Source organism: Amaranthus tricolor, chromosome 12 (assembly GCF_026212465.1).
Source record: "Amaranthus tricolor cultivar Red isolate AtriRed21 chromosome 12, ASM2621246v1, whole genome shotgun sequence".
NCBI lineage: Eukaryota > Viridiplantae > Streptophyta > Magnoliopsida > Caryophyllales > Amaranthaceae > Amaranthus > Amaranthus tricolor.
The window spans coordinates 14,908,284-14,934,282 of NC_080058.1; the positions used below are offsets into that span (position 1 = coordinate 14,908,284).

At 34.0% G+C, this 25,999-nt stretch overlaps 2 protein-coding genes, 1 long non-coding RNA gene and 1 other non-coding gene across 4 annotated transcripts; 3 read left to right on the forward strand and 1 right to left on the reverse strand.

Moving 5' to 3' along the window:
• Nucleotides 1–4,989: 4,989 nt before the first annotated feature.
• On the forward strand, nucleotides 4,990–5,709 carry LOC130828612 (uncharacterized). Its single transcript, XM_057694576.1, has 2 exons — nucleotides 4,990–5,264; nucleotides 5,370–5,709. The coding sequence occupies exons 1-2, from the start codon at nucleotides 4,990–4,992 to the stop codon at nucleotides 5,707–5,709; spliced, it is 615 nt and encodes a 204-aa protein (XP_057550559.1).
• A 7,593-nt stretch (nucleotides 5,710–13,302) lies between these two features.
• Nucleotides 13,303–13,384, forward strand: TRNAS-AGA (transfer RNA serine (anticodon AGA)). The gene has a single exon. It is a non-coding gene; the product is annotated as a tRNA-Ser (tRNA).
• A 730-nt stretch (nucleotides 13,385–14,114) lies between these two features.
• On the reverse strand, nucleotides 14,115–16,877 carry LOC130828837 (pentatricopeptide repeat-containing protein At4g32430, mitochondrial). The gene has a single exon (XM_057694849.1). The coding sequence runs from the start codon at nucleotides 16,639–16,641 to the stop codon at nucleotides 14,332–14,334; it is 2,310 nt and encodes a 769-aa protein (XP_057550832.1). The 5' UTR covers nucleotides 16,642–16,877; the 3' UTR covers nucleotides 14,115–14,331.
• Nucleotides 16,878–22,400: 5,523 nt separating this feature from the next.
• On the forward strand, nucleotides 22,401–25,283 carry LOC130828838 (uncharacterized). Its single transcript, XR_009047405.1, has 3 exons — nucleotides 22,401–22,816; nucleotides 22,941–23,124; nucleotides 23,865–25,283. It is a non-coding gene; the product is annotated as an uncharacterized LOC130828838 (long non-coding RNA).
• Nucleotides 25,284–25,999: the final 716 nt, after the last annotated feature.

Below are 25,999 nucleotides of genomic sequence, written 5' to 3' on the forward strand. Positions count from 1 at the left end.
TCCCTAGAGTCGTCACTGGATGTGCTATCAGAATCAGTGGGTGTCTCTACGGGTAGGGAGTCACTCATATCTAGTTGTTCCTCAAAATCTGAAAGCTCAATAATTTCTGGTTCGGGTAATATTCCTTCCCACATTGTAATTTTACTATCGTCCTCACTCATACTGTCTTCTTGTTCCCGCGGCTCTCCTCCCCACATCGCAATATCACTATCACTCTCGCTCATAATATTTTCCTTAGCAACTGCTTCCACCTCCATATCAGCATTATATCCCCCTTCCGCACTATTTTCATAAAATTCTTCAGCCTCCCCCTCGGAATTTCTCCCAGTATTTTCCTCCAGACCCTCTTCGGGGCCTTCCTCGGAATCTTCTCCTAGATCCTCCTTAGGATCCTCCTTGGGATCCTCCTCATCAAAATCTATCTGCAGAACTGAGTTAGGGTTGACTACTGGAACATCCTCCTCAACAATCTCAGCCCTTGCCCCACTAGCTTCAACATTCTCACGTCTCTCATGGTCTACAAACTCCATCTCTCTATCCATCTATCAAATTCTCGGTCCAATTGATCAATTCTCTCATTAAACTCAGCAATTTCCTCAGCTATTATTCCCTCATAAAGTTGTTGAGACTTTTTTGTAGATCACCTCCATCCTTCTTTCCTGTCCCAAATTTTTAATGCTTCTATCTCTGCCCAGACTGGTACATTAACTAAGGCTCTCTATGGTTCTTCTAGGGAACTACTTCCCCCTTTGGCAGGTCTTTTTCCTTTATCCATGACAGATAAAATGTTTGTAATCCCTAACTCACAAATGAAAGAAAGAGCAAAGAAACAATCAATTTCCAAGGTGAAACAAAATATACATATAAAAAATTTTTCTTTTTTTTTCTTAGATAATATCATAATTCATAAACAAAATATCTACCAAGCACACAACACTATTAAAACTTGTCTCCGAAACTTAGCTTAAGGTGTTAAAACCAGGTAATAAATACCCCTTAACGTCTACCCATTACTCTCACAACTTTTATATTTATTTTTTTTTCATTAGCCTATTGACTTATGCGTTTAATGCTAGAATAGAACTCCCGTTCTGATACCAGTTGTAAAATCCAGGAAAAACTCGGATCGTTAAAAGAGAAATTTTTATATTTTAAAAGAAAACTAAGCAGGACCCGAGTTAAACCAAGATGTTATAAAGGCACGAGAAAACGAAATTTTTAAAATTAAAACTTGCGGATCGAGTTCTACTAGAGTTATTGTAGATTATTTAGTGATATCATAGTCTTAGCAGCGAATAAAAGATATGAAACCAAAAGTCCAAGGAATACATCTCGAGAGCAAAGTTGCCTCTTAAACAAATCCATTCCTAAAAAGCTAATAAAGTTCAAAATTAAAATCCTTCCGTACAATCTATCTTATTCTTCAGGTGTAATCCTCACTCCCCAGCCTGCAACTTAACTCACTGCTAGTTATTAACCCCGAAACGAAAACAACATCATCGCAGGATAGTTAGGATCAAAGGTACACGTCAGCAAAAAATCTCTTTTAACATTAACATTATAACCTAAAGCACAATGGCAACCTACCATACGTCGACTACAGTTCAATAATTACTTTTAAATAAATTTCAAATGATTCATTGAGTCAGTCAGCCATACTGCTGTACTTTACCGGCCATACTGCTGGACCAAACCCCAAACTTCAAGAGTGAGACAATACATTAGGGGGAGCTAACCCCTAAGCAAGTCTCTACCATAGGCAACACGCCTTACTTCGGTGCCTATGGTTAAGTATGAATACCCCGCGGTGGCTCATAATGCCCCCATAAACCGCGAGTACAAATCTTTCCACCAATCGACGTCATACTACGTCTATTTTAAAGTTAGTGAGGTCATACTACCTCTACTCATCGAGTTATTGAAATCATATCTCTTGATTAAGAAAGCATAACATCATCTTCATACTTTATTTAATATATTATTATTATTATTATTATTATTATTATTATTATGATTATTATTATTTGAGCAAGTTAATATAGAATTTGAGCAAGTTCATTCTTGAGAAAAATGTTGTCTGAAGTGAGTGATGATATTAACTATACGAGGGTTTTTTGACTAATATCGTTACTCAATCGAGTTTTGAAGTGTCTCCCAATAACGCTGCTTGTCACATAAGGTCCATATATTCCCCTTCAAGAATTGTTGATGTTACTTCCTGTGCTTTGTGAAACCTTTTTATGTAGTTGTTTGGGGAATTTACACAACTGTCTGTTGCATAGAGCTCTTGCAAGTTAATCCTTGATAGTTTTGCCTTTTAAGACTACTGGGCATAAAATTTTATAGTGTGATTAGATTTTATATTTGTGTTTGGAGATTCATATTCTAATGACCTAATCAAGTCCATGCTATCGTGCCTTAATTTGAACCTTTCACCACCAATTATGAATCCTTGTGGTCATTTTTCGCTTTTTCTCTCAATTTTAAAATTTTGGATTTAATTAATTGTTATATGTGTTTTTGGACTTGTGCGCAAAATCCCACATCATTTTGCTGTTTATATTGGATTTGAAGCAAGTTTTATAATGGTTTAGGCTTCGGTACTACGCATCTTACTATTTATTAGTGTAGAAGGATGATTGGTTGTGTGAGCAAGTTTAATTTATATTGTTTAAGGTTTTAGTTTGTAAAAAATTGAAAACAATCAAAAATTGCATACTGGAATAGCATGCTGATCTTGAGCAAAAACATATGCAAATGCTTGTAAAACATAGACAAATGCAAGATGGAATCATGAATGTTAAGAAAGCTGCTGTTAGAGCAGGGTTTATAGGGGCTAAATCAAAGTTTATCAATGTTATTACAGGGGAAATTTCAGCTTTGAAAGTGGAAAGATAGAAGAAAAGGTGTTGTTATAAGAATGAATGCTTCGTTCTCAGCTAAGAGACACCGCAAAATCTGTGCAGGCTGCGGGAGAATAACTTGTACGTATGAAAGAAGCAGAAGAAGTTACAGCTTCTACTAAGGCTCTTGATGGTTTTGTCATCCTTAGTTGTTTTTAATAGTTCAAGTGCAAGTAAAATTTGCATTTGTCTACGTGGATTTTGAGGGTTGCTCTTATCAATTAAGAAAATTCATGCTCATATAGCTCCTTTAAATCTTGTAAGAATGCTTTTGTATACTTTATGTATGATATTACTCAATCAACAGGTATTTTTACTCAATAAGTAGTTACCATTTGATCAATCAAAATCATTTGTATAAGCTTAGAAATACATTTACAAAGCGCAATGCTAATATCAAGCTTATGATGAACTTATTTCTGTATAAACTCTAGAGACCATGTCGCTTTACATATTTCATGTTCTTAATAATTCTTTTGTTGAATTTAAAATGTTCTTTTTGTTGAAATATAGTGTGAAAGGTAATTAATGAATTTACCCTAATGTGAATGTATTTATGAGTAAAAACATTTTCTATTTTCTAACTTTTACTCATTCTATTTCTCCTTTATCTCTCTAAGTTTTAACATATTATCAGCACCAACTCTACCCTTAATAATCAAGAAGGTAATATTTTTTAAACCTAATTAAGCATTTTTTTTCATCGGTATCCACAAATGGACCAACAATCAAATGGTATCAGCATCGTCATCCAAGGTGTTTCTAAAACATTTTTATATTTTATACTTGAGCATAATTTCATACCCTTCACTACAAACTCAACAAGGACTGATTTAAATCAGCTCCGACATACTAATCCCAATAATACTAATGGTCCACCAGTACCGCCAACTCTTAATTCACATATACGACCAACTAATAATCCAGTAGTCCCACCGACTAATATTCCACTAATACGACCAACAAATAATTCATCATCACAACTAACTAACTAATAATGCTCCAACAACATCAACTGAAAATAAACCCTCACCAAGTAATAAAAGAACTAAAGATGATTTGGGAGAAATAAGTACTAAACGTTGCAAGATAAATAACCCATAAAATAATTTATCGGACAATACATCACCTTTACGGATCATAAGGACACTTTATTGCTTTTGTTATTATTTTACCGCCTATATGGCTGGTTAATTTTTTTTACCACCTAAATAGACGGTTAGTATTATTTATTTCTTTTGTTACTCTTTAAACCGCCTGTATGGCTGGCTAATTGTTTTTCTTTTACCGCCTAAATGGACGGTTAGCAGTATTTTTTATTCTCGTATATTTATATGTGCATTGTTATTTGCAGTATTTTCATTTATATCCATGTTCATTTTTTTATTTACCTTTTACTTTACGTATTTTTTTAAGTATACATAAATAATACGGTATATTGTACAATTTGGAATAACCCTCTATAAAATGGAATTACCCCAATTGTTTTTACCACATACCCCTTATGCTTTCAACTTTACTCTTTACATCAAAAACCCTCCTTCTCCTTCCTCCTTCCATCGATAGTGTACCCCCATCACAAAAACAACTCATCTTCTTCCTCTTCCCATACTTTTAGATTTGAAGAAAATTTTGTCAAACTCAAATTATATATCTCCTCAATTATGGGTTTGGTGGTTCTTGTTGTAGCATTAGGAATTATAATAATTATGAAGAATTAATTTTTTTTTTGAAGAAGAATCAAAATGCATATAATTTTCTTTGTCATATTTTCTTTTGTTTGTTAATGCATTTTGTATGATAAATTATATGCTATTTTTTAACCCTCATTAGCATTTATTGTCTTTAATTTTTTTTGTTCTTCTCCTTATTATTATTATTATTATTATTATTATTATTATTATATCTCTTGTTCTTGATTTATTTCTAAATTTATTATCTACAACAAATTCATAATAATAAACCAAGGGAGAGAAAATCATGAAATTAAAACATCATAATTTTTCTTATGGTTTATTATTATGAAAATATAAGAAGTATTGCATTGTCATATACTTACAAAACAAATATATATTATGTAGCAAGTATGGCAGAGATTACAAAAAAACTATTCAACATATTAGACTTAACTGGACAAAAATTCTTAGAACGGAAAAAAGATGCCATCATGAACTTAGAAGCTCAAGGACTTGAACATACTGTATTGGAAGTAAAAGAAAAGGATTCAATAGATGGAATTCAAGCTACCAAAATAAAGGTAGCTACAAATCAAGAAAAGGCCAAAGCCTTAATCCTCTTGAGGCATCATATTCATAATTGCCTTAAATCTGAATACTTATTCATAAAAGATCCCAAAACATTGTGAGACTCCCTTGTCAAAAGATTTGATCACCACCAAAGAGTGCTTCTTCCAAGAGTTAGCCATGAGTGGAAGAATTTAAGATTTTCTAATTTTAAGACTCTCAGTGAGTACAATTCAACATTACTCCGAATTGCATCAATGTTGAAATGCTGTGAGCACCCGGTGACTGATGCAGAAATGATTGAACTCACATTATCTACTTTTCATCCATCAAATATTATTCTGCAACAACAATATAGGGAAAGAAATTTCAAAAGATATTCAGATCTGAGTGTAGTATTCTCACTAGCTGAACAACATAATGATCTTTTCTGGAAAAATCATAATATAAGACCTGTTGGATCTCAAACTATCCGTGAGACACACTCTACTAAAACACATGTGCCTAAAGCACATGCTCTTGAACATAAAGGCCGTGGAAATTATAATAACGGTGGTAGATGACGCGAAAATTTCCGAGGAAGAGGACAAGGACAAGGTCGTGGAAATTTTAATGGACATGGTAGAAAGTTCCAAGGATTCGGTAGAGACCACTTTCCCCAAAATTGTTATAATAGTCATTACAATAATAATTCTTGAAGGGGAAAACAAGTTGGATATCACAATAAAAATAGCCATCAAGAACGAAAAGAAAGTATTTGTTGCAAATGTGGTATGACAAGGCATTGGGCACGTACATGTCGTACTGCCAAACATTTGGTGGAGCTATATCTAGCTTCCCAAAAGAAAAAGGTAAAAAATGTGGAAGCAAACTTTAATGAAGCAAGCACCTCAATGCTTAATGTCGATCCTTATCATAAAGCAAGCACGTCAATGCCTAATCTTGACCTTTCAGACTTTTATTTAGATGGCGATGAAAATGATAAAGAATATGACAAAGATATTTGAATTTTTCTTAACAATGTTGTGATACGTATTTAGTTGTATTTCCTTTTTATATATCTCCTTTTTATGTATTGATATCATCTAAGGTTAATGAAATTTTATTTTAACTATCTATTTATTTAATATAAAGATATGGATCAGTTTGAAAATGGGTTCAAATATTAATGCCTCCTAGATAGTGGAACAAATCACACTATCCTAAAGCACAAAGAATACTTTTCTGAGTTAAAAATGGTGAAAGCAGATGTCACTACAATCTCTGGGATTACCAAACTAATAGAAGGATATGGAAAAGCTCAAATAACAGTTCCAAATGGGACAAAACTAGTAATTAATGATGCTTTATATTCGAATAAATCTCGATAAAATATCATAAGTTTCAAAGATGTACGCCAAAATGGTTATCATTTAGAAACAATGACCGAAAATCATACTGAATATTTATGCATCACGTCTGAAAAATGCGGCAAGAAAAGCATTCATGAAAAATTACCAGCATACTCATCTGGATTATATCGTATTGATATAAAACCGGTTGAGATAAACATGGTGTCTAACCAGAAGTTAGATAATAAAGAAATGATGAATTTATGGCATGACCGATTGGGTCATCCTGATGTGGGAATGATGCGAAAAATTATTGAAAATTAAATTGGGCATCTAATGAAGAAATTAAAATGAGAATTCCCCAACCAAATGAATTATCATTTTCTGCATGCTCACAAGGCAAATTGATAATTAGACCATCTTTAAATAAAATTGCTACTGAAACTCCTAAATTTCTTGAAAGAATTCATGGAGATATATGTGGGCCAAGTAATCCTACTTCTAGGCCATTTAGATATTTTATGGTATTGATTGATGCCTCAACACGATGGTCACATGTAAGTCTCCTACAAACTAGAAATGTGGCATTTGCGAAATTACTTACTCAAATCATTCGATTGAGAAATCAATTTCCAGATTATACAATTAAGCGAATAAGGTTTGACAATGCCGGATAATTTACATCTCAAACTTTTAATGATTAGTGTACGTCAATTGGAACTGATGTAGAACATCCAGTAGCTCATGTTCATACTCAAAATGGTTTGGCTGAATCATTGATTAAAAGACTCCAATTAATAGCAAGACCATTATTAATGAGGTCAAAATTGCCATCATCTGCGTGGGGCCGCAATAATACATGCATCATCATTGATAAGATTGAGCCCAAGTGCTTATCATAAATATTCACCACAGCAATTAGTGCATGGTCGAGAACTAAATATATCATACTTGAAAATATTTGGATGTGCAGTATATCTCCCTATTGCACCACCCCAACGTACAAGAATGGGTCCACAAAGAAGGATGAGAATTTATGTTGGATTTGAATACCCATCAATTATCAAATATTTAGAACCAATGACTGATGATTTTTTTAATGCTAGATTTGCAGATTGTCATTTTAATGAGACAATATTCCTATCCTTAAGGGGAGAGAAAGTGGACCCAAATAAGAAGGAAATAGATCTCACATGGAATGCAATGCATTTGAAAATATATGATCCAAAAACAAATGCTTCTGAACAAGAAGTTAGAAAATTTGTCCATAATCAATATATTGCAAACAGATTACTTGATGCATTTGTAGAAACAAAGCAAGTGACAAAATCATATATTCCTGCGGCAAATGTTCCGGCACGAATTGAAATTCCCATTGATAACAAAGCCACTGAAAATGAATCTATTGCACGCCGGAAGCGTGGAAGACCACTTGGTTCAAAGGATTTGAAACAAAGAAAATCCAAAAGGTTGAATGAAATGACAAATGTTATCAATATTACTTCTTCAATGAATTGTAAAGAAACAAGTTTTGGAGATGAGGACAAAAATCTCAGAGAAGAAGAAAATAATGATATAAAAGATAACAATGAAATTTTGATTAATTACATTTCAACTAAAAGGCAAATAAATCGAAAGAATGTTATTATTAATGACGCAATTGCTTATTCAATTGCCACCGCTTGATGAAAATTATATAGAACCAAGAACGATACAAGTATGTCGGCATAGGAATGATTGGCCAAAATGGAAAGATGCTATTCAAGCAGAGTTAAAGTCACTTGAGAAACAAGAAGTTTTTGGACAAATTACCCGAACACCAAATGGTATAAAACCGGTCGGCTATAAATGGGTGTTTGTGAGAAAAAGGAATGAGAAAGATGAAGTGGTTAGATATAAGGCACGAGTTGTAGCACAAGGTTTTTCCCAAAGACCAGGGATTGATTATGAGGAAACGTATTCTCCAGTAGTAGATGCAACTACACTAAGATTCTTGATAAGTCTAACTGTCTCAAACAAGTTGCTAATGCGACTTATGGATGTTGTGACCGCATATTTATATGGTTCACTTGATACAGACATTTATATGAAAGTCCCTGAAGGACTTAAATTACCAGAAAACCACAAATCACGAGAAATGTTTTCTATAAAGCTGAAAAGGTCACTTTATGGACTAAAACAATCTGAAAGAATGTGGTACAACCGTCTTAGTGAATATCTCCTGAAAGAAGGATTTAAAAATGATCAAATCAATCCTTGTGTATTTATTAAACGGACTCAATCAGGATTTTCTATAATTGTAGTTTATGTTGATGATTTAAATATCATTAGAACTCCCAAAGAGCTTGAACAAACTGCAAAATATATGATGAAAGAATTTAAAATGAAAGATCTTAGGAAATCAAAATTTTTCCTTGGATTACAAATAGAGCACTTAAGGGGTGGAATCTTTGTGCACCAATCCAACTGTAGACTCAATTAGGAACGGGAACAGCAACAAGAGGGGGGTGAATTGTTATTGTTACTAATTCAAGCGTTCTTGCCCTGTTTTTGCGGAATTGAATTAAGATAAATAAAGCTTGAACTTAGAGCAAAATAATAAAAGAGACAAATGAATTTTTACGTGGAAACCTTCTGGGCCTAAACAGAAGGAAAAACCACGACCCCTCGGGAATTCTAAATACACCACTATGTTTAAGGCAATTAGTTATAATTACAATAAACACCTTACTTCACTCGAAGCGAATGGACTAGGCCAACTCTTCTCTCTCAAATTTCTTTACTCAAAGCAACAAACTTAGCTTCACTAAAAGCTAAACTCCTCAATAGCTTCACTCAAAGCTATCTAATTCCCCCTTAGACTCACCCGAGTCTAATTACAAGTTCTCTCAAAAACCCTTACAAAAAGGATAAAAATCTTAAAAATAAAATCAATGAGTTGCTCAAGAAAATATTATGAGTTAATTGACAATTTTCAAAACAAAATATTTCTTGTGGATTTCCAAAAATAATCACATGAAAATAACAAAGTTCATGCGTTAGATACTTAGGAACAGTCGAATCCACTTGCTATTTATAAAAAATAAAATCTTTAAGAAAATGGAATAATCCAATCCATTATTCCTTATCAAAAAGATCATGGGAGTAATGTGGATTAATCACACAAACGGCTATTTCCACAAGACTTGATTAAATCAAGCATACGGTTAAAGCAACAATAACCGCTGTTCCCAATTACTAATAATAGCATATGTTCCCTTTAAGCAGCAGTTTCTTCAACATCAGTTCCTGTTCCAGCAATAACTAATGGAACTTTTATGCTATTTATAGAAACGGTTATGCTTACTAAAATTAGGAATGGTTACATGCTAACTCATAATAGGAACGATAACCTATTTTCTAAGATAAAGACCGGTTAAAAAAACAGTAATAACAGCAAAGACTTTTTCAACTTGGAAAATCATATTTACTAACAACAATAGCTATTCCTATATTTAGCAAATCCAATATTTACTAAATATAGATCCTAAAATAATGCTTGAAAAGAAAAAAATCATTTTGGAAAATCTTTTGCCAATTAACTTTAATAAATTATAATTGCAACACATTAACTTTATTTTCTACATCAACTAAAAAATAATAATTAAATAGTAATCAGAATTTTTAGCGGACGTAGGCTGACTTCAGTTGGGAACAGTGCGCTGTCTCTGAATTCTAGTTTAGCTAGAACATCCAACTTGGGAATAGTAGACTTCATGTCTCCATTTTACATCCCAAGTGATATACTCTTCTAACATCTCTTGAATCCTTTTGACACGTACATTTCCATGAATGAAGCCATAGGTACTATCAATGATCATAATTACGACCGGATATCGACCTGCACATAATCTCTTAAAAACATATTTGTTTAAATAAAGTGTAGTCATCATCAAAACTCAAGAGGTCCAACACCAACTATACAGAAACGGTTCTAAAAAGATTTCATATGGACAAAGCTCATCCGTTGAGCTCTCCATTGATAGTGCGATCATTAAAACCAAAAGATGATTCATTTCGACCTTGTGAAGAAGACGAGGAGATTCTTGGCCCTAAAGTGCCATATTTAAGCGCAATTGGAGCTCTGATGTATCTAGCTAATAATACAAGACCTGATATTGCTTTCGCTATTAATTTATTAGCTAGGTATAGCAATTCACCAACAAAGAGACATTGGAGTGGGATAAAACATACGTTGCGCTACCTTCGAGGAACTAACGATCTTGGATTATTTTATCGATCAAAGCAAGATGCTACTCTTGTTGGATATGCAGATGTTGGATACTTATCAGATCCCCATAAGGCTAAATCACAAAATTGATATGTATTCACATATGGAGGTACCGCAATATCTAGGGGATCGACAAAATAGACACTGACAGCTACATCATCAAACCATGCAGAATTGATCGCCCTTTATGAAGCAAGTAGAGAATGTAAATGGTTAAGGTCAGTAATTGGTCATATTCAAGAAGAATGTGGGATAAACTCGATAATAAATTCTCCAATTGTAATTTTTGAAGATAATACCGGTTGTATTGAACAAGTTAGTGAAGGCTTCACAAAAGGGGACAGAACCAAACATATAGCACCAAGACTTTTCTTCGCACATGACCTCCAGAAGTATAAAATAGTAAAAGTCGAACAAATTCAATCAAGTGAAAATCTTGCAGATATGTTCACAAAGTCTCTTCCATCAAAGAGGTTCGAACAACTTGTATATGAAATTGGAATTTCCCTTAGTTCAGGTTTTTATCCTTTTGGGTTTTTCCTGACAAGGTTTTTAATGAGGCGGTATTAAATAGAAATATTATAATAATATTTTACTCTTTTTACATAATTAGAATGCTATTACAATGCATTCAAGGGGGAGTGTTGAAATATAGTGTGAAAGTTAATTAATGAATTTACCCTAATGTAAATGCATTCAATGTAATTGTAGATAAACTTGCCTATAAATATGAAAGTTTACCAATATAAAAAATCACACCAATGAGTAAAAACATTTTCCATCTTCTAACTTTTACTCATTCTATTTTCCCCTTATCTTGTCTAAGTTTTAGCACTTTTATTCATTTTTAGTTTTGAATCCTACATATCAATATTAACTATTACTATTTTTGTATAGGTTGACTACCTTATTTTGGAATTCATCAAAAGTTTTAATGAAATAAATTCTACACTAATTATGGGGTCTTGTACACATTATTGTACTTTCTAACATAACTTGTATGCATTCTTTTTTAATCTCCAACTGTAGACTTAATGTAATCGGTCGAAAACTACAACAGATCTGAATAACACCTACAACATTTTGGACAAGAGCTAGCCAAGTTAACATTGATAGATTAGTAGGTTCAAAAAATCAATGAGTACTAGAATAGGTCTCTGATACATGCAGTCAGGCACTAAACTAATTATTGTATACTTTTGAAAGTCCTCACGGAAGTATGTCATTCACACCATTACTATTGACTTAAATATGATTAATGATTTAGGAAAATTATTTCCAAATGTAATGACTATTGATAACATACAAGGCAATTATTTTTGTTTCATTTGCAAAATTATAGAATTATTAAGTAGGACAATCATTGCAAGTTATCTTGAAGAACCATCAAGCTCAGTTCTCTCAATATTCTTTTTGTTATTGACTTTACTTCAACTTCAAATCGATTACTATAATTATTAATTAAAGATTAATTATTTTCTAAAATTAAAATTTTAAATTAAATAGGATTTCTTGGGGAACAACGCACGCGCCTTACCAACTAGTGCATGTTAAATTATGGAATAATTAACTCTAAGTATGCGTTGCACATCGTGCAATATAATAGTTATCTCTCTCTAGCACATGTGCAAGGTGTTTGTATATGGTTGTCACCTTTAAGCAAAAGCAGAAAAAGCACATTTACTGTACTGATGCATGATCCAAGGTAATTGGCCCAAAGAAGTACCAGACAACTCTCTATAGAACTCATCAAACATATCTCTAAGTCTTATAATGGTCTCAATGATCTAATTCCTAGTACGACACTCTAAATTTGGAGGCGTACGCTCACTACCCTCGTAAATAGCCCTAGCTATGTGCCCCCCATAGGTAGGCAACAACTTAGCATTCGTAGGTCCTCATAGCGAAGTCTATCACCCAATCCCTATTAGCTGCCTATCTAAATCTTCTAGCTCAGGGAGCTATATCATCCATTAGGATCTTTGATGGGGCATCAAGACCACCAGAAGTATTAGGCCTAGCCTGTGTGTACACAAATTTACTAATCTGTCTTCGAGCAACTATCCAATTGTTAAGCTGTCTACAAACCCATGATGCTCAATATGTCTCTCCCCTTCATCACATAACGTCAATGAACTATCTATACTAATAGGGTCATCCATATATGTATGCGCCTATTCTAAGGTGCTAAACCATTGGGCTTGACATTGCCTAACCCCCTGCTTCAACCTAGCACGATGGGCTGACCCAGAAACTTTTTTCTCATGAGGGTCACCTCTAAAAAGCGTTGGTTTTCTTTATTGTGAATATTAGCCATATTAACAAAAATTGGATAAATACAAATAATCACTAATCGATTAATTAGAAAAAAATTTTAAAACATCCAAATAAAAAAATTATTAATTAATGGAAATTAAATACTAAGAAAAAAAAAAAAAAAAAAAAAAAAAAAAAAAAAAAAAAAAAAACTAAAAAAGAATTCTCGCTGTATCAAGTTTGGGGCGAAGGATTGTTGACAGTATTATAAATTTTCATGACACATTTAGTCAATCAAAGTGGGCGTGCCGGAGTGGTTATCGGGCATGACTAGAAATCATGTGGGCTTTGCCCGCGCAGGTTCGAATCCTGCCGCTCACGTTTTGTTTTTCAATTATTTTCATCAACACATCATATGAAAGAGATAGACAATGAAATTTGAAATCATGTTTAATTTAGGGCTGTAAATTCAGTTACTCGATCAAGTTTTGGGTCGGATTTCATTGGGTTCGGGTTTTTCGCAGGTGATTTAACATTTTGATTCAAGTCGATTCGGTTACAAGTCCATTCAAGTACGGGTCTATGTCGGGTTAATACCACACTGGGTCGGTTAATACCTCACGTTTGGTTTCACAAATTTGTTTTAGCCTAAGATAAAGTCATAAGATTTGATTGTGGGCTTGCATTTATTGTTTAATTTTAGCTAAACTAAACTTGATTCAATTCAATCAAACTTATTATTTGTTGAATGAAACTTGATACGGTTAAATCAAATTATATCGTTTAATCACATTCTCGGGTTAATCTCGAGGTGTTGATTATGGGTCATTTTGGGTGGGATTATGTTGAGTACCTATCTGGTTAAAGACGAGTTCGAGTTGTAACAAGTCGGATGCAAAATCGAGTTCGGTTAACCACATTGTCCGGAATCTCGGGTGTGGATTGTTCTCGATTCGGGTACCGGTCGATTTTTGGTCTAAAATAATTGGGTACATGTCGGGTTACGGGTCAACATCAGATCGAGTTTCGATCGGTTACAGGTCACTGCACCTTGGGTCAATCAACGAGTCAGATACAGGTCAATTTCAGGCGGTATTACAGTTCGGGTCAATTTTTTACGGCCGATAGTTTAATTACAGCTTACAAAATTTGATAAAAATTTGTTCCAGATTCGCTCGTACGACAATCACTCCTAATCTGCAAAAGTTAAATTCTGAATTTTGTCTGAAAATGGCCTACGAAATGTCATTTATATCTCTAATGTTAAACCTTGTTCAAATACCTATACAAGTTGACAAATACAAGTCATACTTGAAATGCTGTATTTTTCAATTGACATCTACCAAGCTCTTCTTCAACTTCTCTATCTCCAAGGATTTCATTTGCAATCCTAAGTATCCTGCCATTTCGAGAATCTCCATAGTCCGTGGATGAGAAGTATCATCCGATGAGAATCCGTGCATTGTCAATGAACCATCAGTAACGCCTACATCAACCCAGCTAAACCCGACTTCTTTTCTGACTCTGCCGTCCTTCATCTTCCTCCTCATTGCTGCAGCCTTCTCCCAGTCTCCTTTTTCAGCATACAAATTCGACATTAGAACATATGAACCTGATTCTTCAGGTTCCATTTCTATCAATCTATTCACGATTCTTTGACTTATCTCCATATCCCTATGCTTTCTGCATGACCCTAACAAGCTTTGTAATGCAGAAAATGACGGTCCACCAGGCATATGATAGAGCAATTCCTCTGCCTCTTTTAATCTTCCTGCACGACCCAACAAATCGACTATACAAGCATAATGCTCTGTTGATGGTTCAGTCAGGTTGTCTTTGATCATTGAGTCCCAAATTTGAAAGCCCATATCGACCATTCCCTTCCTTCCGCATGCTGTCAACATAGAAAGGAATGTGATAGAATCGGGTTCTACACCTTGGTTGTGCATCTCATTGAATAGTTGCATAACGGAGTCATAGTCCCCGTGTCTTGCATGGGCTGAAATTATTGATGTCCAAGCAAATTGTGTTCTTTGAATTGTTGCGTTGAAAATTCTCATGGACTCATATAGACTGCCTCGTTTTGCATACATATCTAGAAGTGCAGCTGAGACAATTGAGTTGAAATTCATTCCAAGTTTCAGCAAATGAGCATGGCATCGTTGTCCAAACCTTAATGAAATGGCTTCAGCAGATCCAGTTGCACTTAAGACACTGCCAAATGTGTGCTCAGTTGGTACGGTCTCTGCTATTGCTAAACGGAACATCTTAAGAGCTTCGTCATATAACTTGTTATCGACATATCCAGATATCAGAGAATTCCAAGACACAATATCCCGGAAACAAAGCTCCTCAAATACCTTTCTTGAATCTTCCATTGATTTAAACTTTGCATACATGCTGATAAGACTATTAGACACATTTAATTCTAATAGAAAACCGGTTTTGAGACAAAACCCATGAATCATTTGACCTTCATTGAAAAAATCCCCTAGTGTAATGGCATGTAGTAACCCAATAAATGTTACATCATTTGGGTAGACTCCATCTTTCCTCATCTCATGGAAGATGAAGAGTGCGTCTTCTTGGAAAACACAAATCATTGTTGTCCAAGAAACCACATTTTTTTCATAAATGCCATCAAATACAAGCTTGACGTCCTCATTAACCTCGCACTTTGAGTAAGTCGACATCAAAAGATTACATACTGCACTATTTCCAACATATCCAGTTTTTATAACCAAGCAATGCAACAACCTGCTCAACCCCAAAAGTCTCTTATGCCCACAAACAGAGATTGCAGCAATTAATGAGATAATATCTGGTCTCATATTCTGCCTCAACATTTCACAAAATGTGCGTAATGTTTTTATATCATATCTTCCATCTTGATTATACCCACATAATATAGCATTCCAAGATACTGAATCCTTGAAGGACATTCCATTAAACACTCTTTCAGCATCGGTAATTCGACCCCATCTCGAGTACATTGAGATAAGTGCATTCCCAATGAACACCTCGCAATGGAAGCCTGATTTAAGTATGCTTGAATGCAATTGGGAGCCCAACAAAAACCCTTTGTAATCAGAACAAAATGACAGTGATGTAGTGTACGTAACCGGGTCAAAAACCACTCCATTTTTATTCATGTTAGTAACAAAATACAAAGCTTCATCTGTATTCCGAAAACCTAATAGGATAGTGTTATAACTGACAGTATCAGGTTCATTCATACTGTTGAATAAACAAAAAGCACGATCAAAATGTCCTGATTTAACGTACATATTCATCAAAGAATTTGAGACAGCACGAAACTGATTAAACCCAGATGAAACTGCAAAGCTGTGCAGCATCATACCCGTTTTTCGATCCCCACAGGAAGCTTTAACAGCCACAGCCACAACATCTTCATCAATCCTATCAAGATAATTATCATGTAATTCCCTCTTAAAGACATTGAGAGCTCTAGAACTAAGGTTTTGATTTATGTAAGTGAGCATACAATTAGTAAGAGAACAAAATGTTCGTTGGGGGCTTTCATCGAACAGTTGATATGCATGGTCAATTGAAAAAACCTTTTTGGCGGCAAATAATAGCCGTTGGTGGGTTGACGACAGATTGTTTTTGAAAATCATTTGATGGTTAAGCCTTAAATCCAATAAATTGAGGACTTTTCAGTGTTTTCTGAACTAATAGAGTGAAGTAGAATTACCGTCCGACATTTGATATGCAGCTATGTGGGGGTTTGTGTAGGTAAGTAATATGAATTTAATTGGTGAAACTTTCAAACAAATATACTTATTAGTCCCTCCAATTCCTTTAAATTGTGCTATTTACTTTAGACTTTGGACACGAATATTAAGAAAGTGGAGGAACCACCAACAGTAGTGTACACCCATGTGAGATAGTGGGTACAATTCATAATTTTTAAAATGCAAAGTCTTAATTGCTATTAATTAAATTACATAATTAAAATTTACATTACTATAAAATTAAAATTATATTTCATATAGGATTTTTATATCTATATTTCCCCTTCCTCTTCAATTTCTTTAACACTTTATTGACGGCAACAGACAACGAACATTTTTTTTGGACATGTGAATATTGTTATTATTTCGTTCATTAACTTCAGAACATAGGTCAAACAAACAGAATATACATTTAGTGTATGGATTAGCTACTTTAAAAAATGTGCCGAAAAACGAAAATCATTAATGAAATCGAAAATTTAAAAAGTTTCCAAAAAAGTAAGCCAAATATAGCACAAAAAATAACCCACAAAAAGACTATCATTATTGTGGAATACATATAGCTAAGCAAGCTTCACCCAAAATGTATGGTTGGCGTCAATAATAGAGCAAAAATAAATCCAGCTAGTAACACAATAGGAGGGAAAATTACAAGGCGCCAAAAACAAAATGAAATCAGCACCAAAACAGATTACAACACCAAAATTGAGCATACACTATAAATAGGGTACCATTTATTGCCACCAACTTCAAAAATCCAAGGCATTTATACTTCAACAAAATGGTGAATAAAAAAGAGTTAGACACTTACATTAGGAATGAAATAATGCATGAGTTATTAATTGGGCTTAACAAAAAAGGGAAGGAAAGTCATGGGAAAATGAGGGAAATCGCCAAGAAATATGATGTTCACTGGAAGACAATTAGTAGAATATGGGCTATAGTTAAGAATCAACAACAAGAAGGGGCCAAATTGAATGCAAGTAGCAAAAAATTTAGGAGAAACTCAAGGAAGAAAGTAGATTCCATGCACTAGAAAAGGCTAAAAAGACAAGTCAACAAGCAGTAGCAAATGTTATGGGTGTTAGCCAATCAAAGATAAGGAGATGGATGAAAAAAAAAATTGCATATGCAAGTATACAAATGCAATCAAGCCATTGTCAAACGAAAATAATAAGAATGACAAGTTATTTTTTTGTCTTTCTAGTTGCAACTTTGATGCAAAAACAAACTTTTTCAAGTTCAGTGACATGTCTAACATAGTTCACGTAAATGAAAAATTGTTGTACCTCACTAGAATACAACAAACATACTATCTTACCCCTGGAGATCCTGAGCCGCATAGAGAAATACAATCAAAGAGATTCGTTCACAAAATTATATTTATGTGTGCAGTAACTAAACCAATATATTCTAGTGAAGGTGAACTAATATTTGATGCAAAGAAAGGGATTTGTCCTTTTACATCTTAGGTATTAGCACAAAGAAGTTCCAAGAATAGGAAGAGAGGGGAACCAGAATCAAAACTAGTTCAATCCATAAATAAGACACACATAAGGTCAATGCTTATTGACAATATCTTACCGACTATTAGAGAAAAATGGTTAGAAGGTGCAGGAAAAACAATTTTAATCAATAGGATAATGCAAAATCACACATCCTAGACAATGATGCTTTTTTCTGGGAAGCTGCAAATCAACATGGATTAATTTTCATTTAGTTCAAAAGCAACCAAATTCCCAGATATGAACGTTTTAGACTTAGGTTTCTTTAGGTCTATTCAATCATTACAACACCAGAAATCAGCTTACAACTACATGCAGTTAGTTAAGGTAGTGACAGTTGCTTTTGTAGCTTTAGAACACACAACATTGAGGTTTGTGTGGATAACTTTACAAGCATGTAAGGTTGAGGTAATGAAAAACTGGGTGGTATTGACTACCATATTCCACACATGAACAAAACCATGCTAGCAAGGGAAGGAAGATTACTAGATTATTTAACCATTAAAAAAGAAATCATCCATGAGTCAATTTGACATTTAGATGCAAGACATTCAGAGTTTGCCTTATTTTACTTGGAAACTAAAGACCAAGACATTTTCCATCAAGCAACACAATCATCAACAACTAGCATCCATCAATAATAACCATCGATAACAAACAACTAGCAATAACATCTAAAAACAACCAACGACAACCAGCAGCACAACCAACAACAACTAGTAACACAACCAGCAACAAGCATGAATGACAAGTAAATAGGGTTTCAAAACAGTAGATAGGTAGGAAAATAGTAAACATCAAATTAACAAAGTTAGTCACACTTTTGGGTTACATATTCATATTCACACTTTTGGGGTTACTTAGTGAATGAAAATGTTTAGGGTTAAACATCATGTACAAGAATTCATGCTGTTTAAGACTAAATATTTTATGGAAAGTTTTTGGGATTTTTAGTGAAAAAAAAACGCAATCATTTTAGGCGCATCTCTCAGAGATCAAGCTATGTTCATCATTGAGATCCATAAACATAGTCTTTACCTCTTAAACTCAAAAATATTGGTGGCACTAGAGTACGTGTATGGATTTTTTTTAGCAACTAATAAGCACTCTTTTTCAAAAATGATAGTGCTTTTTAATGGCCTAAAAAAATCATTACAGACCAACACAATCAACATGCATAAAAAAAATATCAATGTAACATCATTAGTCAGAGGAAAGGATAACGGTTTCACATACGAGAAAAGGTGTGACACCCCGATATTTTTTGTATAAATATTTTATTTACTAATATTTTTTTTTTGAAAAGGATTTACTTTTTATTTAAAAGGTTGCAACTCTTTCTTAAAAGTGGACTAACATATGCAATTTCAATCCATTTTAATCTAACACTTAGCTAGCTTAAACAAACTTATGGTTTAATTAAAAAAAATTAAATTAAATTAAAAGGGAATTGAAGGGGCTGGCCATAGGAAGGGTTTTAAGGGAGTTTTGTAACTCCATTAAGGAGAAATTTGAAAAGATTACATCCTAATTACTAATTATGCTCATTTCCTAAACTAATGTCATTTTCCTTACTACCAAAACAAAAATAAAACTATTCTTCCTCATTACCCTAAGCCTCATACACATACCCACTCCTCCATACTTGGTGATTCTTCCATCTTTTGCTAATTGTATTTTATGTATACTCTTTAAACTATGTTTATTTATTTTAAAGGCATGAATTCTATGTTTGAATTATCAAATTATAACCTATATACAATGTAGTAATTAACATGATATATTGTGTGTTATAGTTATATAATGTTTATATGATAAAGAATTTTTAAGGAATATTAGAGTGTAGAAGTTGTGGGCATGTTTGTATGATTAATTAATTGTTGTAGGAATGGTTAGGAAATTCAATGATATATGTACATTATAATTTTTAAGCATAGAATGTTGTTCATCCAATTTTTATATCAAGAAAGGAGAAGTTATTGGGTGTGATATATATGTGCTAAATTTTGTAGATTGTATTGTGAAAGTATGTAGTTTTTATTTAAATTTTATTGTGATGATAAAATGATAAAACAAAATGAAATAATTTAAATTAAAAGATTGATGATTGAGATAATTATAAAATTTGGAAAGGATAATAATATTAATATTGTAAGTTTTTCTTATTAAATTGATAAAAATCCTATAGGGTTTGAAAATTAGTCAAAAAAGGAATTTTTGGATTCTTTGTGACCTTAAAATAGGATAAAAATATCTAGGGTACTTTAAATATTATGAAATTTGGTATCCGGGGGTTTTGATATCTTCAGAACGCAACGATGAAGTCGAAATTTTAGTTAGACAATCCTAAACTACTTTTTTGTACATATTCTTAAATCTAAATTTTTATATTTAATAATATGATGAGGTGAAGTGTATTGGATGACTTTGTGACTATTATAGGATGTCTTTGGATGATGTGTTGTTTATTGGGTTGTGATTTAAGATGGCATGAATTTGTGCTTATCCAAGTATGTATAATTAAGTTATGTAGGATCTCGATTTGTGACTAGAAGTTGATAAGTAGGCTTAGAGTTGCTTTTGTCTTCTAACGACCCGTTTGGTAGATGGTAATAAAAGGTGGTAATGGAAAGGAAAAACTAGTGTAATTTTAGTTGAAAAATCTCTTGGCTACCTTGATGGCCATGCTTCCCAACTTCAACAATAACATTTTCTTCATAAAATCCATTCCAATGCATTACCATTGGGAGAGGTGGTATTAGGTGGTAATGGATATTTTTGTTATCAAAGTTTCATTAGCATGGTAATGATATGGAAATTTTGATGAAATTTATACTATAAATCATTCATATTACCACCTTTTAGTACCATTAACCAAACGGGCCGTAAAGGTACGTACGCGCAGTAAAATATTATATCCCATTCATTCTCTTATTGTGGAGTGAATGTAGTAAGTAAAGATAATAATAAATTTTTCTTGAAAGTAAGATTTTAATAATTTGATAAGTAGAGGTAGTATGTCCTCACTAACATAATAAGTGGACATAGTATGACGTCAATTGGTGGATTGAGTTCTCGTATAACAATAGTCATCATTCGAGTATCAGGATGGCACCATTTGAGGCAGTGTATGTCGTAGTTGTCATAGCCTTGCATGTTGGGATGATAGTTCAAGTACGGTAGCTGTGGGACCGCCTTTGATCCAGGAGATGATCGAACAAGTCCAGCTGATACGCAAGAGGATGAAAGCAACTCAGGATAGGCAAAAGAGTTATGCAGATCAACGACCGCGATCTCTTAAGTTTCAAGTTGGAGATAAAGTCTTCCTTTGAGTTTCACCAACTAGAGGTGTGATGAGGATTGGGAGAAAGGGTAAGCTTAGTCCAAGGTTCATTAACGCTAACGAGATCCTTGAGCGCATAGGCAAGGTAGCGTATTGACTTGCGTTACCTACATCTATTGACCGAGTGCATGACGTGTTTTACGTATCCCAGCTGAGACAATACATCAGGGTTGATTCACACGTTCTTCAACCCGAACAGTTGATCTTGGATTACATATTACAGTATGAGGAGACTCCTGTTCAGATTCTAGATAGGAAGACGCGTGATACACGTCAGGGTAGTGTAGCACTTGTGAAGCTGTGATGGTCTAATCACGATTTTCCGTAGTTTTTTGCTTAGGTATTTCTATGTTTATCGCTTTATATCTATTGCATCTCTTTAGTCTTAGAGAGTTAAGTTCGAGGACGAACTTTATTCTAAGTTGGGTAGAATCATAAGATTTCGGAATAATACTAAGTTTTAGCAATGCTAGGCCTTAAAGTTTGGTGGATTCACATAGTTAGTACGAGTAATATAGATTCTTACAAGGCACAAAATATGAGAAACTGGGTAACAGTATTACGATATGTATGTTAGCTGGATATTTGAGTATATACTTGAGACTTGGTTTAACTTTGAGGACGAAGGTCATTTCAAGTTGGGTAGAATGTAACATTTGAGAAATTAATAATTTAAGACAAGTGAGTTTAAGGGAATTATTAGTTCGAGAATAACCTTAAATACACATGACATAAAACATTCTCAATTTAATTCCTCTCCTCTTTTCCTCTTCTTTAAAATTGATAAAAAAAAAACAAAAACAACAAAAAACAAACACCCAAAATCCTCCTCTCTTTCTCCCTCACGCGTATCAACCAAAGAAAAATCAGATATCCATCTTCTTCCTTCTCGCCATTTTTTCTCTGATTCCTTCTCGCCATTTTAAGATTTCTTTCTTGAAATTTGCTACAATTGATTAATCTTCTTCCTCATTCAATCTATTGATTATCGAGTGCAAACCTTGTAATCTTGATCTGAAGTTTCAAAGAATTCAGCCCTAGCATAGCCTCCTCCTTTGAAGCATTCTTCTTCGAAAAACAACAATGGCGCGATTCGAACCATCTTCTTCCTCTAATCTTCGAAAAAATGCATCAGGTTAACGTTTAACTTCTTTAGTGTTGGATCGTGGGAAGAAGCAAGTGTATTCATCCTCAATCTTAACTGTTAAAGGTAAATTAATCATGGTCCTTCATCATAGATCTGTTTTCTTTGAATGTTGAACATTTAACACGATTTACTGTGGTTTTTGAGTGCAATTCCATCATCTTGTTCCATTTATTTTGTGAATTTTCAGTCTTCGATGAAAACCTCATTTCCGTCCGTACGTGTAACTACCATCCTAGTCTTTCATTTTCCCTCTGATTTTCGTTGAGCATACATGGATTGAAGCACTTTTTCACTTACAATCGGACGGAAAATACGACTATTACTGAATATAGAACCGGACTTTTCTTTATCCAGTTGCAACCGAAAGTGAGGTAAGGTTTACACTCACCTCTTTTCTTGATTTTTTTTTTATTTTAACCGCTTCTTTATGCTATGTACCAAACCTTTGGATATAAGTGAATCTTGAGAAATTGTGTGAGCTATATAAGCTTATGTATTGAGGAATTAGGAGAAATTGATTACTATTACTGAACTACAGGAATTAGTTGATTTCAAGATGTAATATAAAGAATCATTGTAAATTGAAACAAGAAAATTTTGATGATGATATATGTTAAGCAGCTAAATCTTGGAGTAATGGTATTAAATTAGAGAATTGTGGGACTGTAGAATTTGTGATAATACTTGCTTAGTTACTTAATTATGCATATTAAGAAAGAGTGGAGGTGAATAAATAACATTAGATGATGACGTTGTTGAGAAATAACTGAAAATGATAAAAAATGGGGTAATTGGTGATCTTGATTGGAATGTATATAAGATCCTTAGAATGGCAAGTTGAAATAACTATGTTACTTGTGATTGGAAATGTAAAGGGAATTATGGAGACGTATGATCTTTACAAGAATATAAGCTAGTCTTAAACATGGTTGTATATTTTGATGATATTGGGGGGTTGGAGTTAGAACTTGCGCAATCTTTGAAATTAGAAATATTAGAATAGAAGTTGGAACTAAGATGCGGTCATAGGAGAAGATTCAATGAGTTATATGAACCTAGTTTTTTGTAGTATCGAACGCTCTTTTGTGATGTTGTGTTTGTTATGCTTCAGGAGGCGACATCATCGAAGAACCCTTCTAGTTGATAGCTGCGATCTGGTTTTGACTCCTTGAAGCATCTTTTGCGGTGAGTAGTAATAGTCCCTTAGGGTCTGGCCAGAATATTGTTTTGAAAATATTTTTTATCAAATTGTTTTGAATGGATAATTATTGAAGCAAATTCATTATGATGATTATGTTGATATTAATAGGGTCAATGGATCGGGCTCACGAGCTGGTCATTGACGGAGTAGAGGGAAAATCTCCCTTATTCCCTTTATGAGGTGAATTGTCATTCAAATATTGACTAGCCTCACCCGAGAGTGACATAGCCTTAGAGCTATGGATGTTCCTCTCATCTAGACTCCCTGTGCGCACATAGATCTAGGAAACTGATGTTGCTTTTAAACCTTTGTTTTGATCTACTGTGTTTTGTTGTTTTGGATTGTTACTTCTCATTCAGTTTAATCTGAATCTCTGTTGTTTCCAACTTTTAGTTTGATTACAGATAGGAACCGGTTAGGAACGATGGGTCAGCGGAGTTGATTAGAGTTCTAGGGATGTATGTTGAGCTGAGCACGTGAGAATTTGTAGTTTTGTATTAGGTTTTTGGATAAATGTATATTAGACTTGGTTGTGTTGGTTATATTGGACTTGAAGTGAATTGTATGATTACCTTGTATTTTTAGTTAGATGTTTGGTTTGAGAATTATTTGAGTTAGTTATGTTAAAGAGCTGGTGACCTCTTTGCTCAAGTTTTGTAAGTGTAATTTAAGTGTCTTGGAAAATGAACCCCGTGATGACCCTGTTTACTCAGTCTACGATAAGTCGGGTTGTTGCACCCCCAACCTTTGTCTACTTTTATCCCAAACCCTAGACTTCATAGTCCCCCACTAAACCCCATAAGCCATTAAGATAACCTTTTGGTAGAGGGTAATCAAGAGTCTACGGTTGAGGATGCTCAAGCATTTAAGGGTCAAGCATCTAAAGTTGGGGTTAGTGAAGTTTATGATGGTGAAGGGAGCGAATAGTTTGAGGATGCACTTAGTGAAGGCTTGGATGAGAAAGATGTAAGTGAGTCAAGTGATGGGGTGGGTGATGATGATAGTGAGGATAAGAGCTATTGTGTAAGTGCTGAGTTAGAAGAAAGTGAAGAGGAGAGTTATACAGATAGTGAAGGGGTGGGTGAACATGAATAGCCTAAACAATTGGGTGATGCTGTAATAGCTTTGAATTTGAGCAGGGATAATGTTTCAGATTATGATGAAAGTGATGAAGAAGAGGCACATGTCGTGAATGAGCACACTAACTGAAAAAATTCAAATGGTGTGTAGGTGCTAGCTTCTCAAACCCAAATGCATTTAAGGATGCAGTGACACAATACGCACTAGCACAAGGTAGAAGTTTAAAAATAGTTGTGAGTGATAAGAAAAGGCAAAATAGGCTAGGTGTTGTATGTGTTTCGGGTTGTCCTTTAGGATTTATGCATCTTGGGACAAAAAACTAGCTGAGTATACAGTGAAGTCAGTGAAGAACAAACATACATGTCAGAGAAACATGGAGGGAAATAGTAGACTGAAATCTAAATGGGTGGTTGAGCAAATGCTTGAAGTGTTCAAGAAAAGACCACACATCCTTTCCAATGAGATAACTAACATGGTAAAGAGTAATTATAGTGTTATTTGCAGCAGGGATTTTGCATACCATGTCAAATACAATGCTCATAAGAAGCTCCATGGCTCAATGAAAGACCATTATAATAAGGTGATGAATTACTTTGAGGCATTGAAAAATAGTAGCTCACAGAGTAAGTTTAGCATTGTTATAGTCCCAAACACCAACCCACTTGTTTTCCAAAGATTTTTTGTGTTTTATGAAACCTTAGGGAATGGTTGGGACAATGGGTGTAAGAAAGTGTTGTGCATTGATGGGTGTTTCATCAAGACTTTCCTAGGGGGTATGCTATTATCAGCTGTTGGAAGGGACCCAAATGAACAGATGTTTCCTGTAGCATTGACCGTAGTAGAGGGGGAAAACAATGCATATTGGTAATGGTTTCTATTAGAATTGAAGAAGGGTTTACCCCGAACCAATGGTGAAGGCTGGACTGTTATTTCTGATGAGCATCAGATAACTATATTTTTTTTTT

What these genes read in the sequence shown, in the direction of transcription:
- LOC130828837 (XM_057694849.1), bottom strand. Translation starts at nt 16,641, where the DNA reads ATGATTTTCAAAAACAATCTGTCGTCAACCCACCAACGGCTATTATTT.
- LOC130828612 (XM_057694576.1), top strand. Translation starts at nt 4,990, where the DNA reads ATGGCAGAGATTACAAAAAAACTATTCAACATATTAGACTTAACTGGA. An exon ending in ATAAAAGATCCCAAAACATT is followed by an intron (nt 5,265 to 5,369) that starts GTGAGACTCCCT and finishes TAAGACTCTCAG; the next exon opens with TGAGTACAATTCAACATTAC.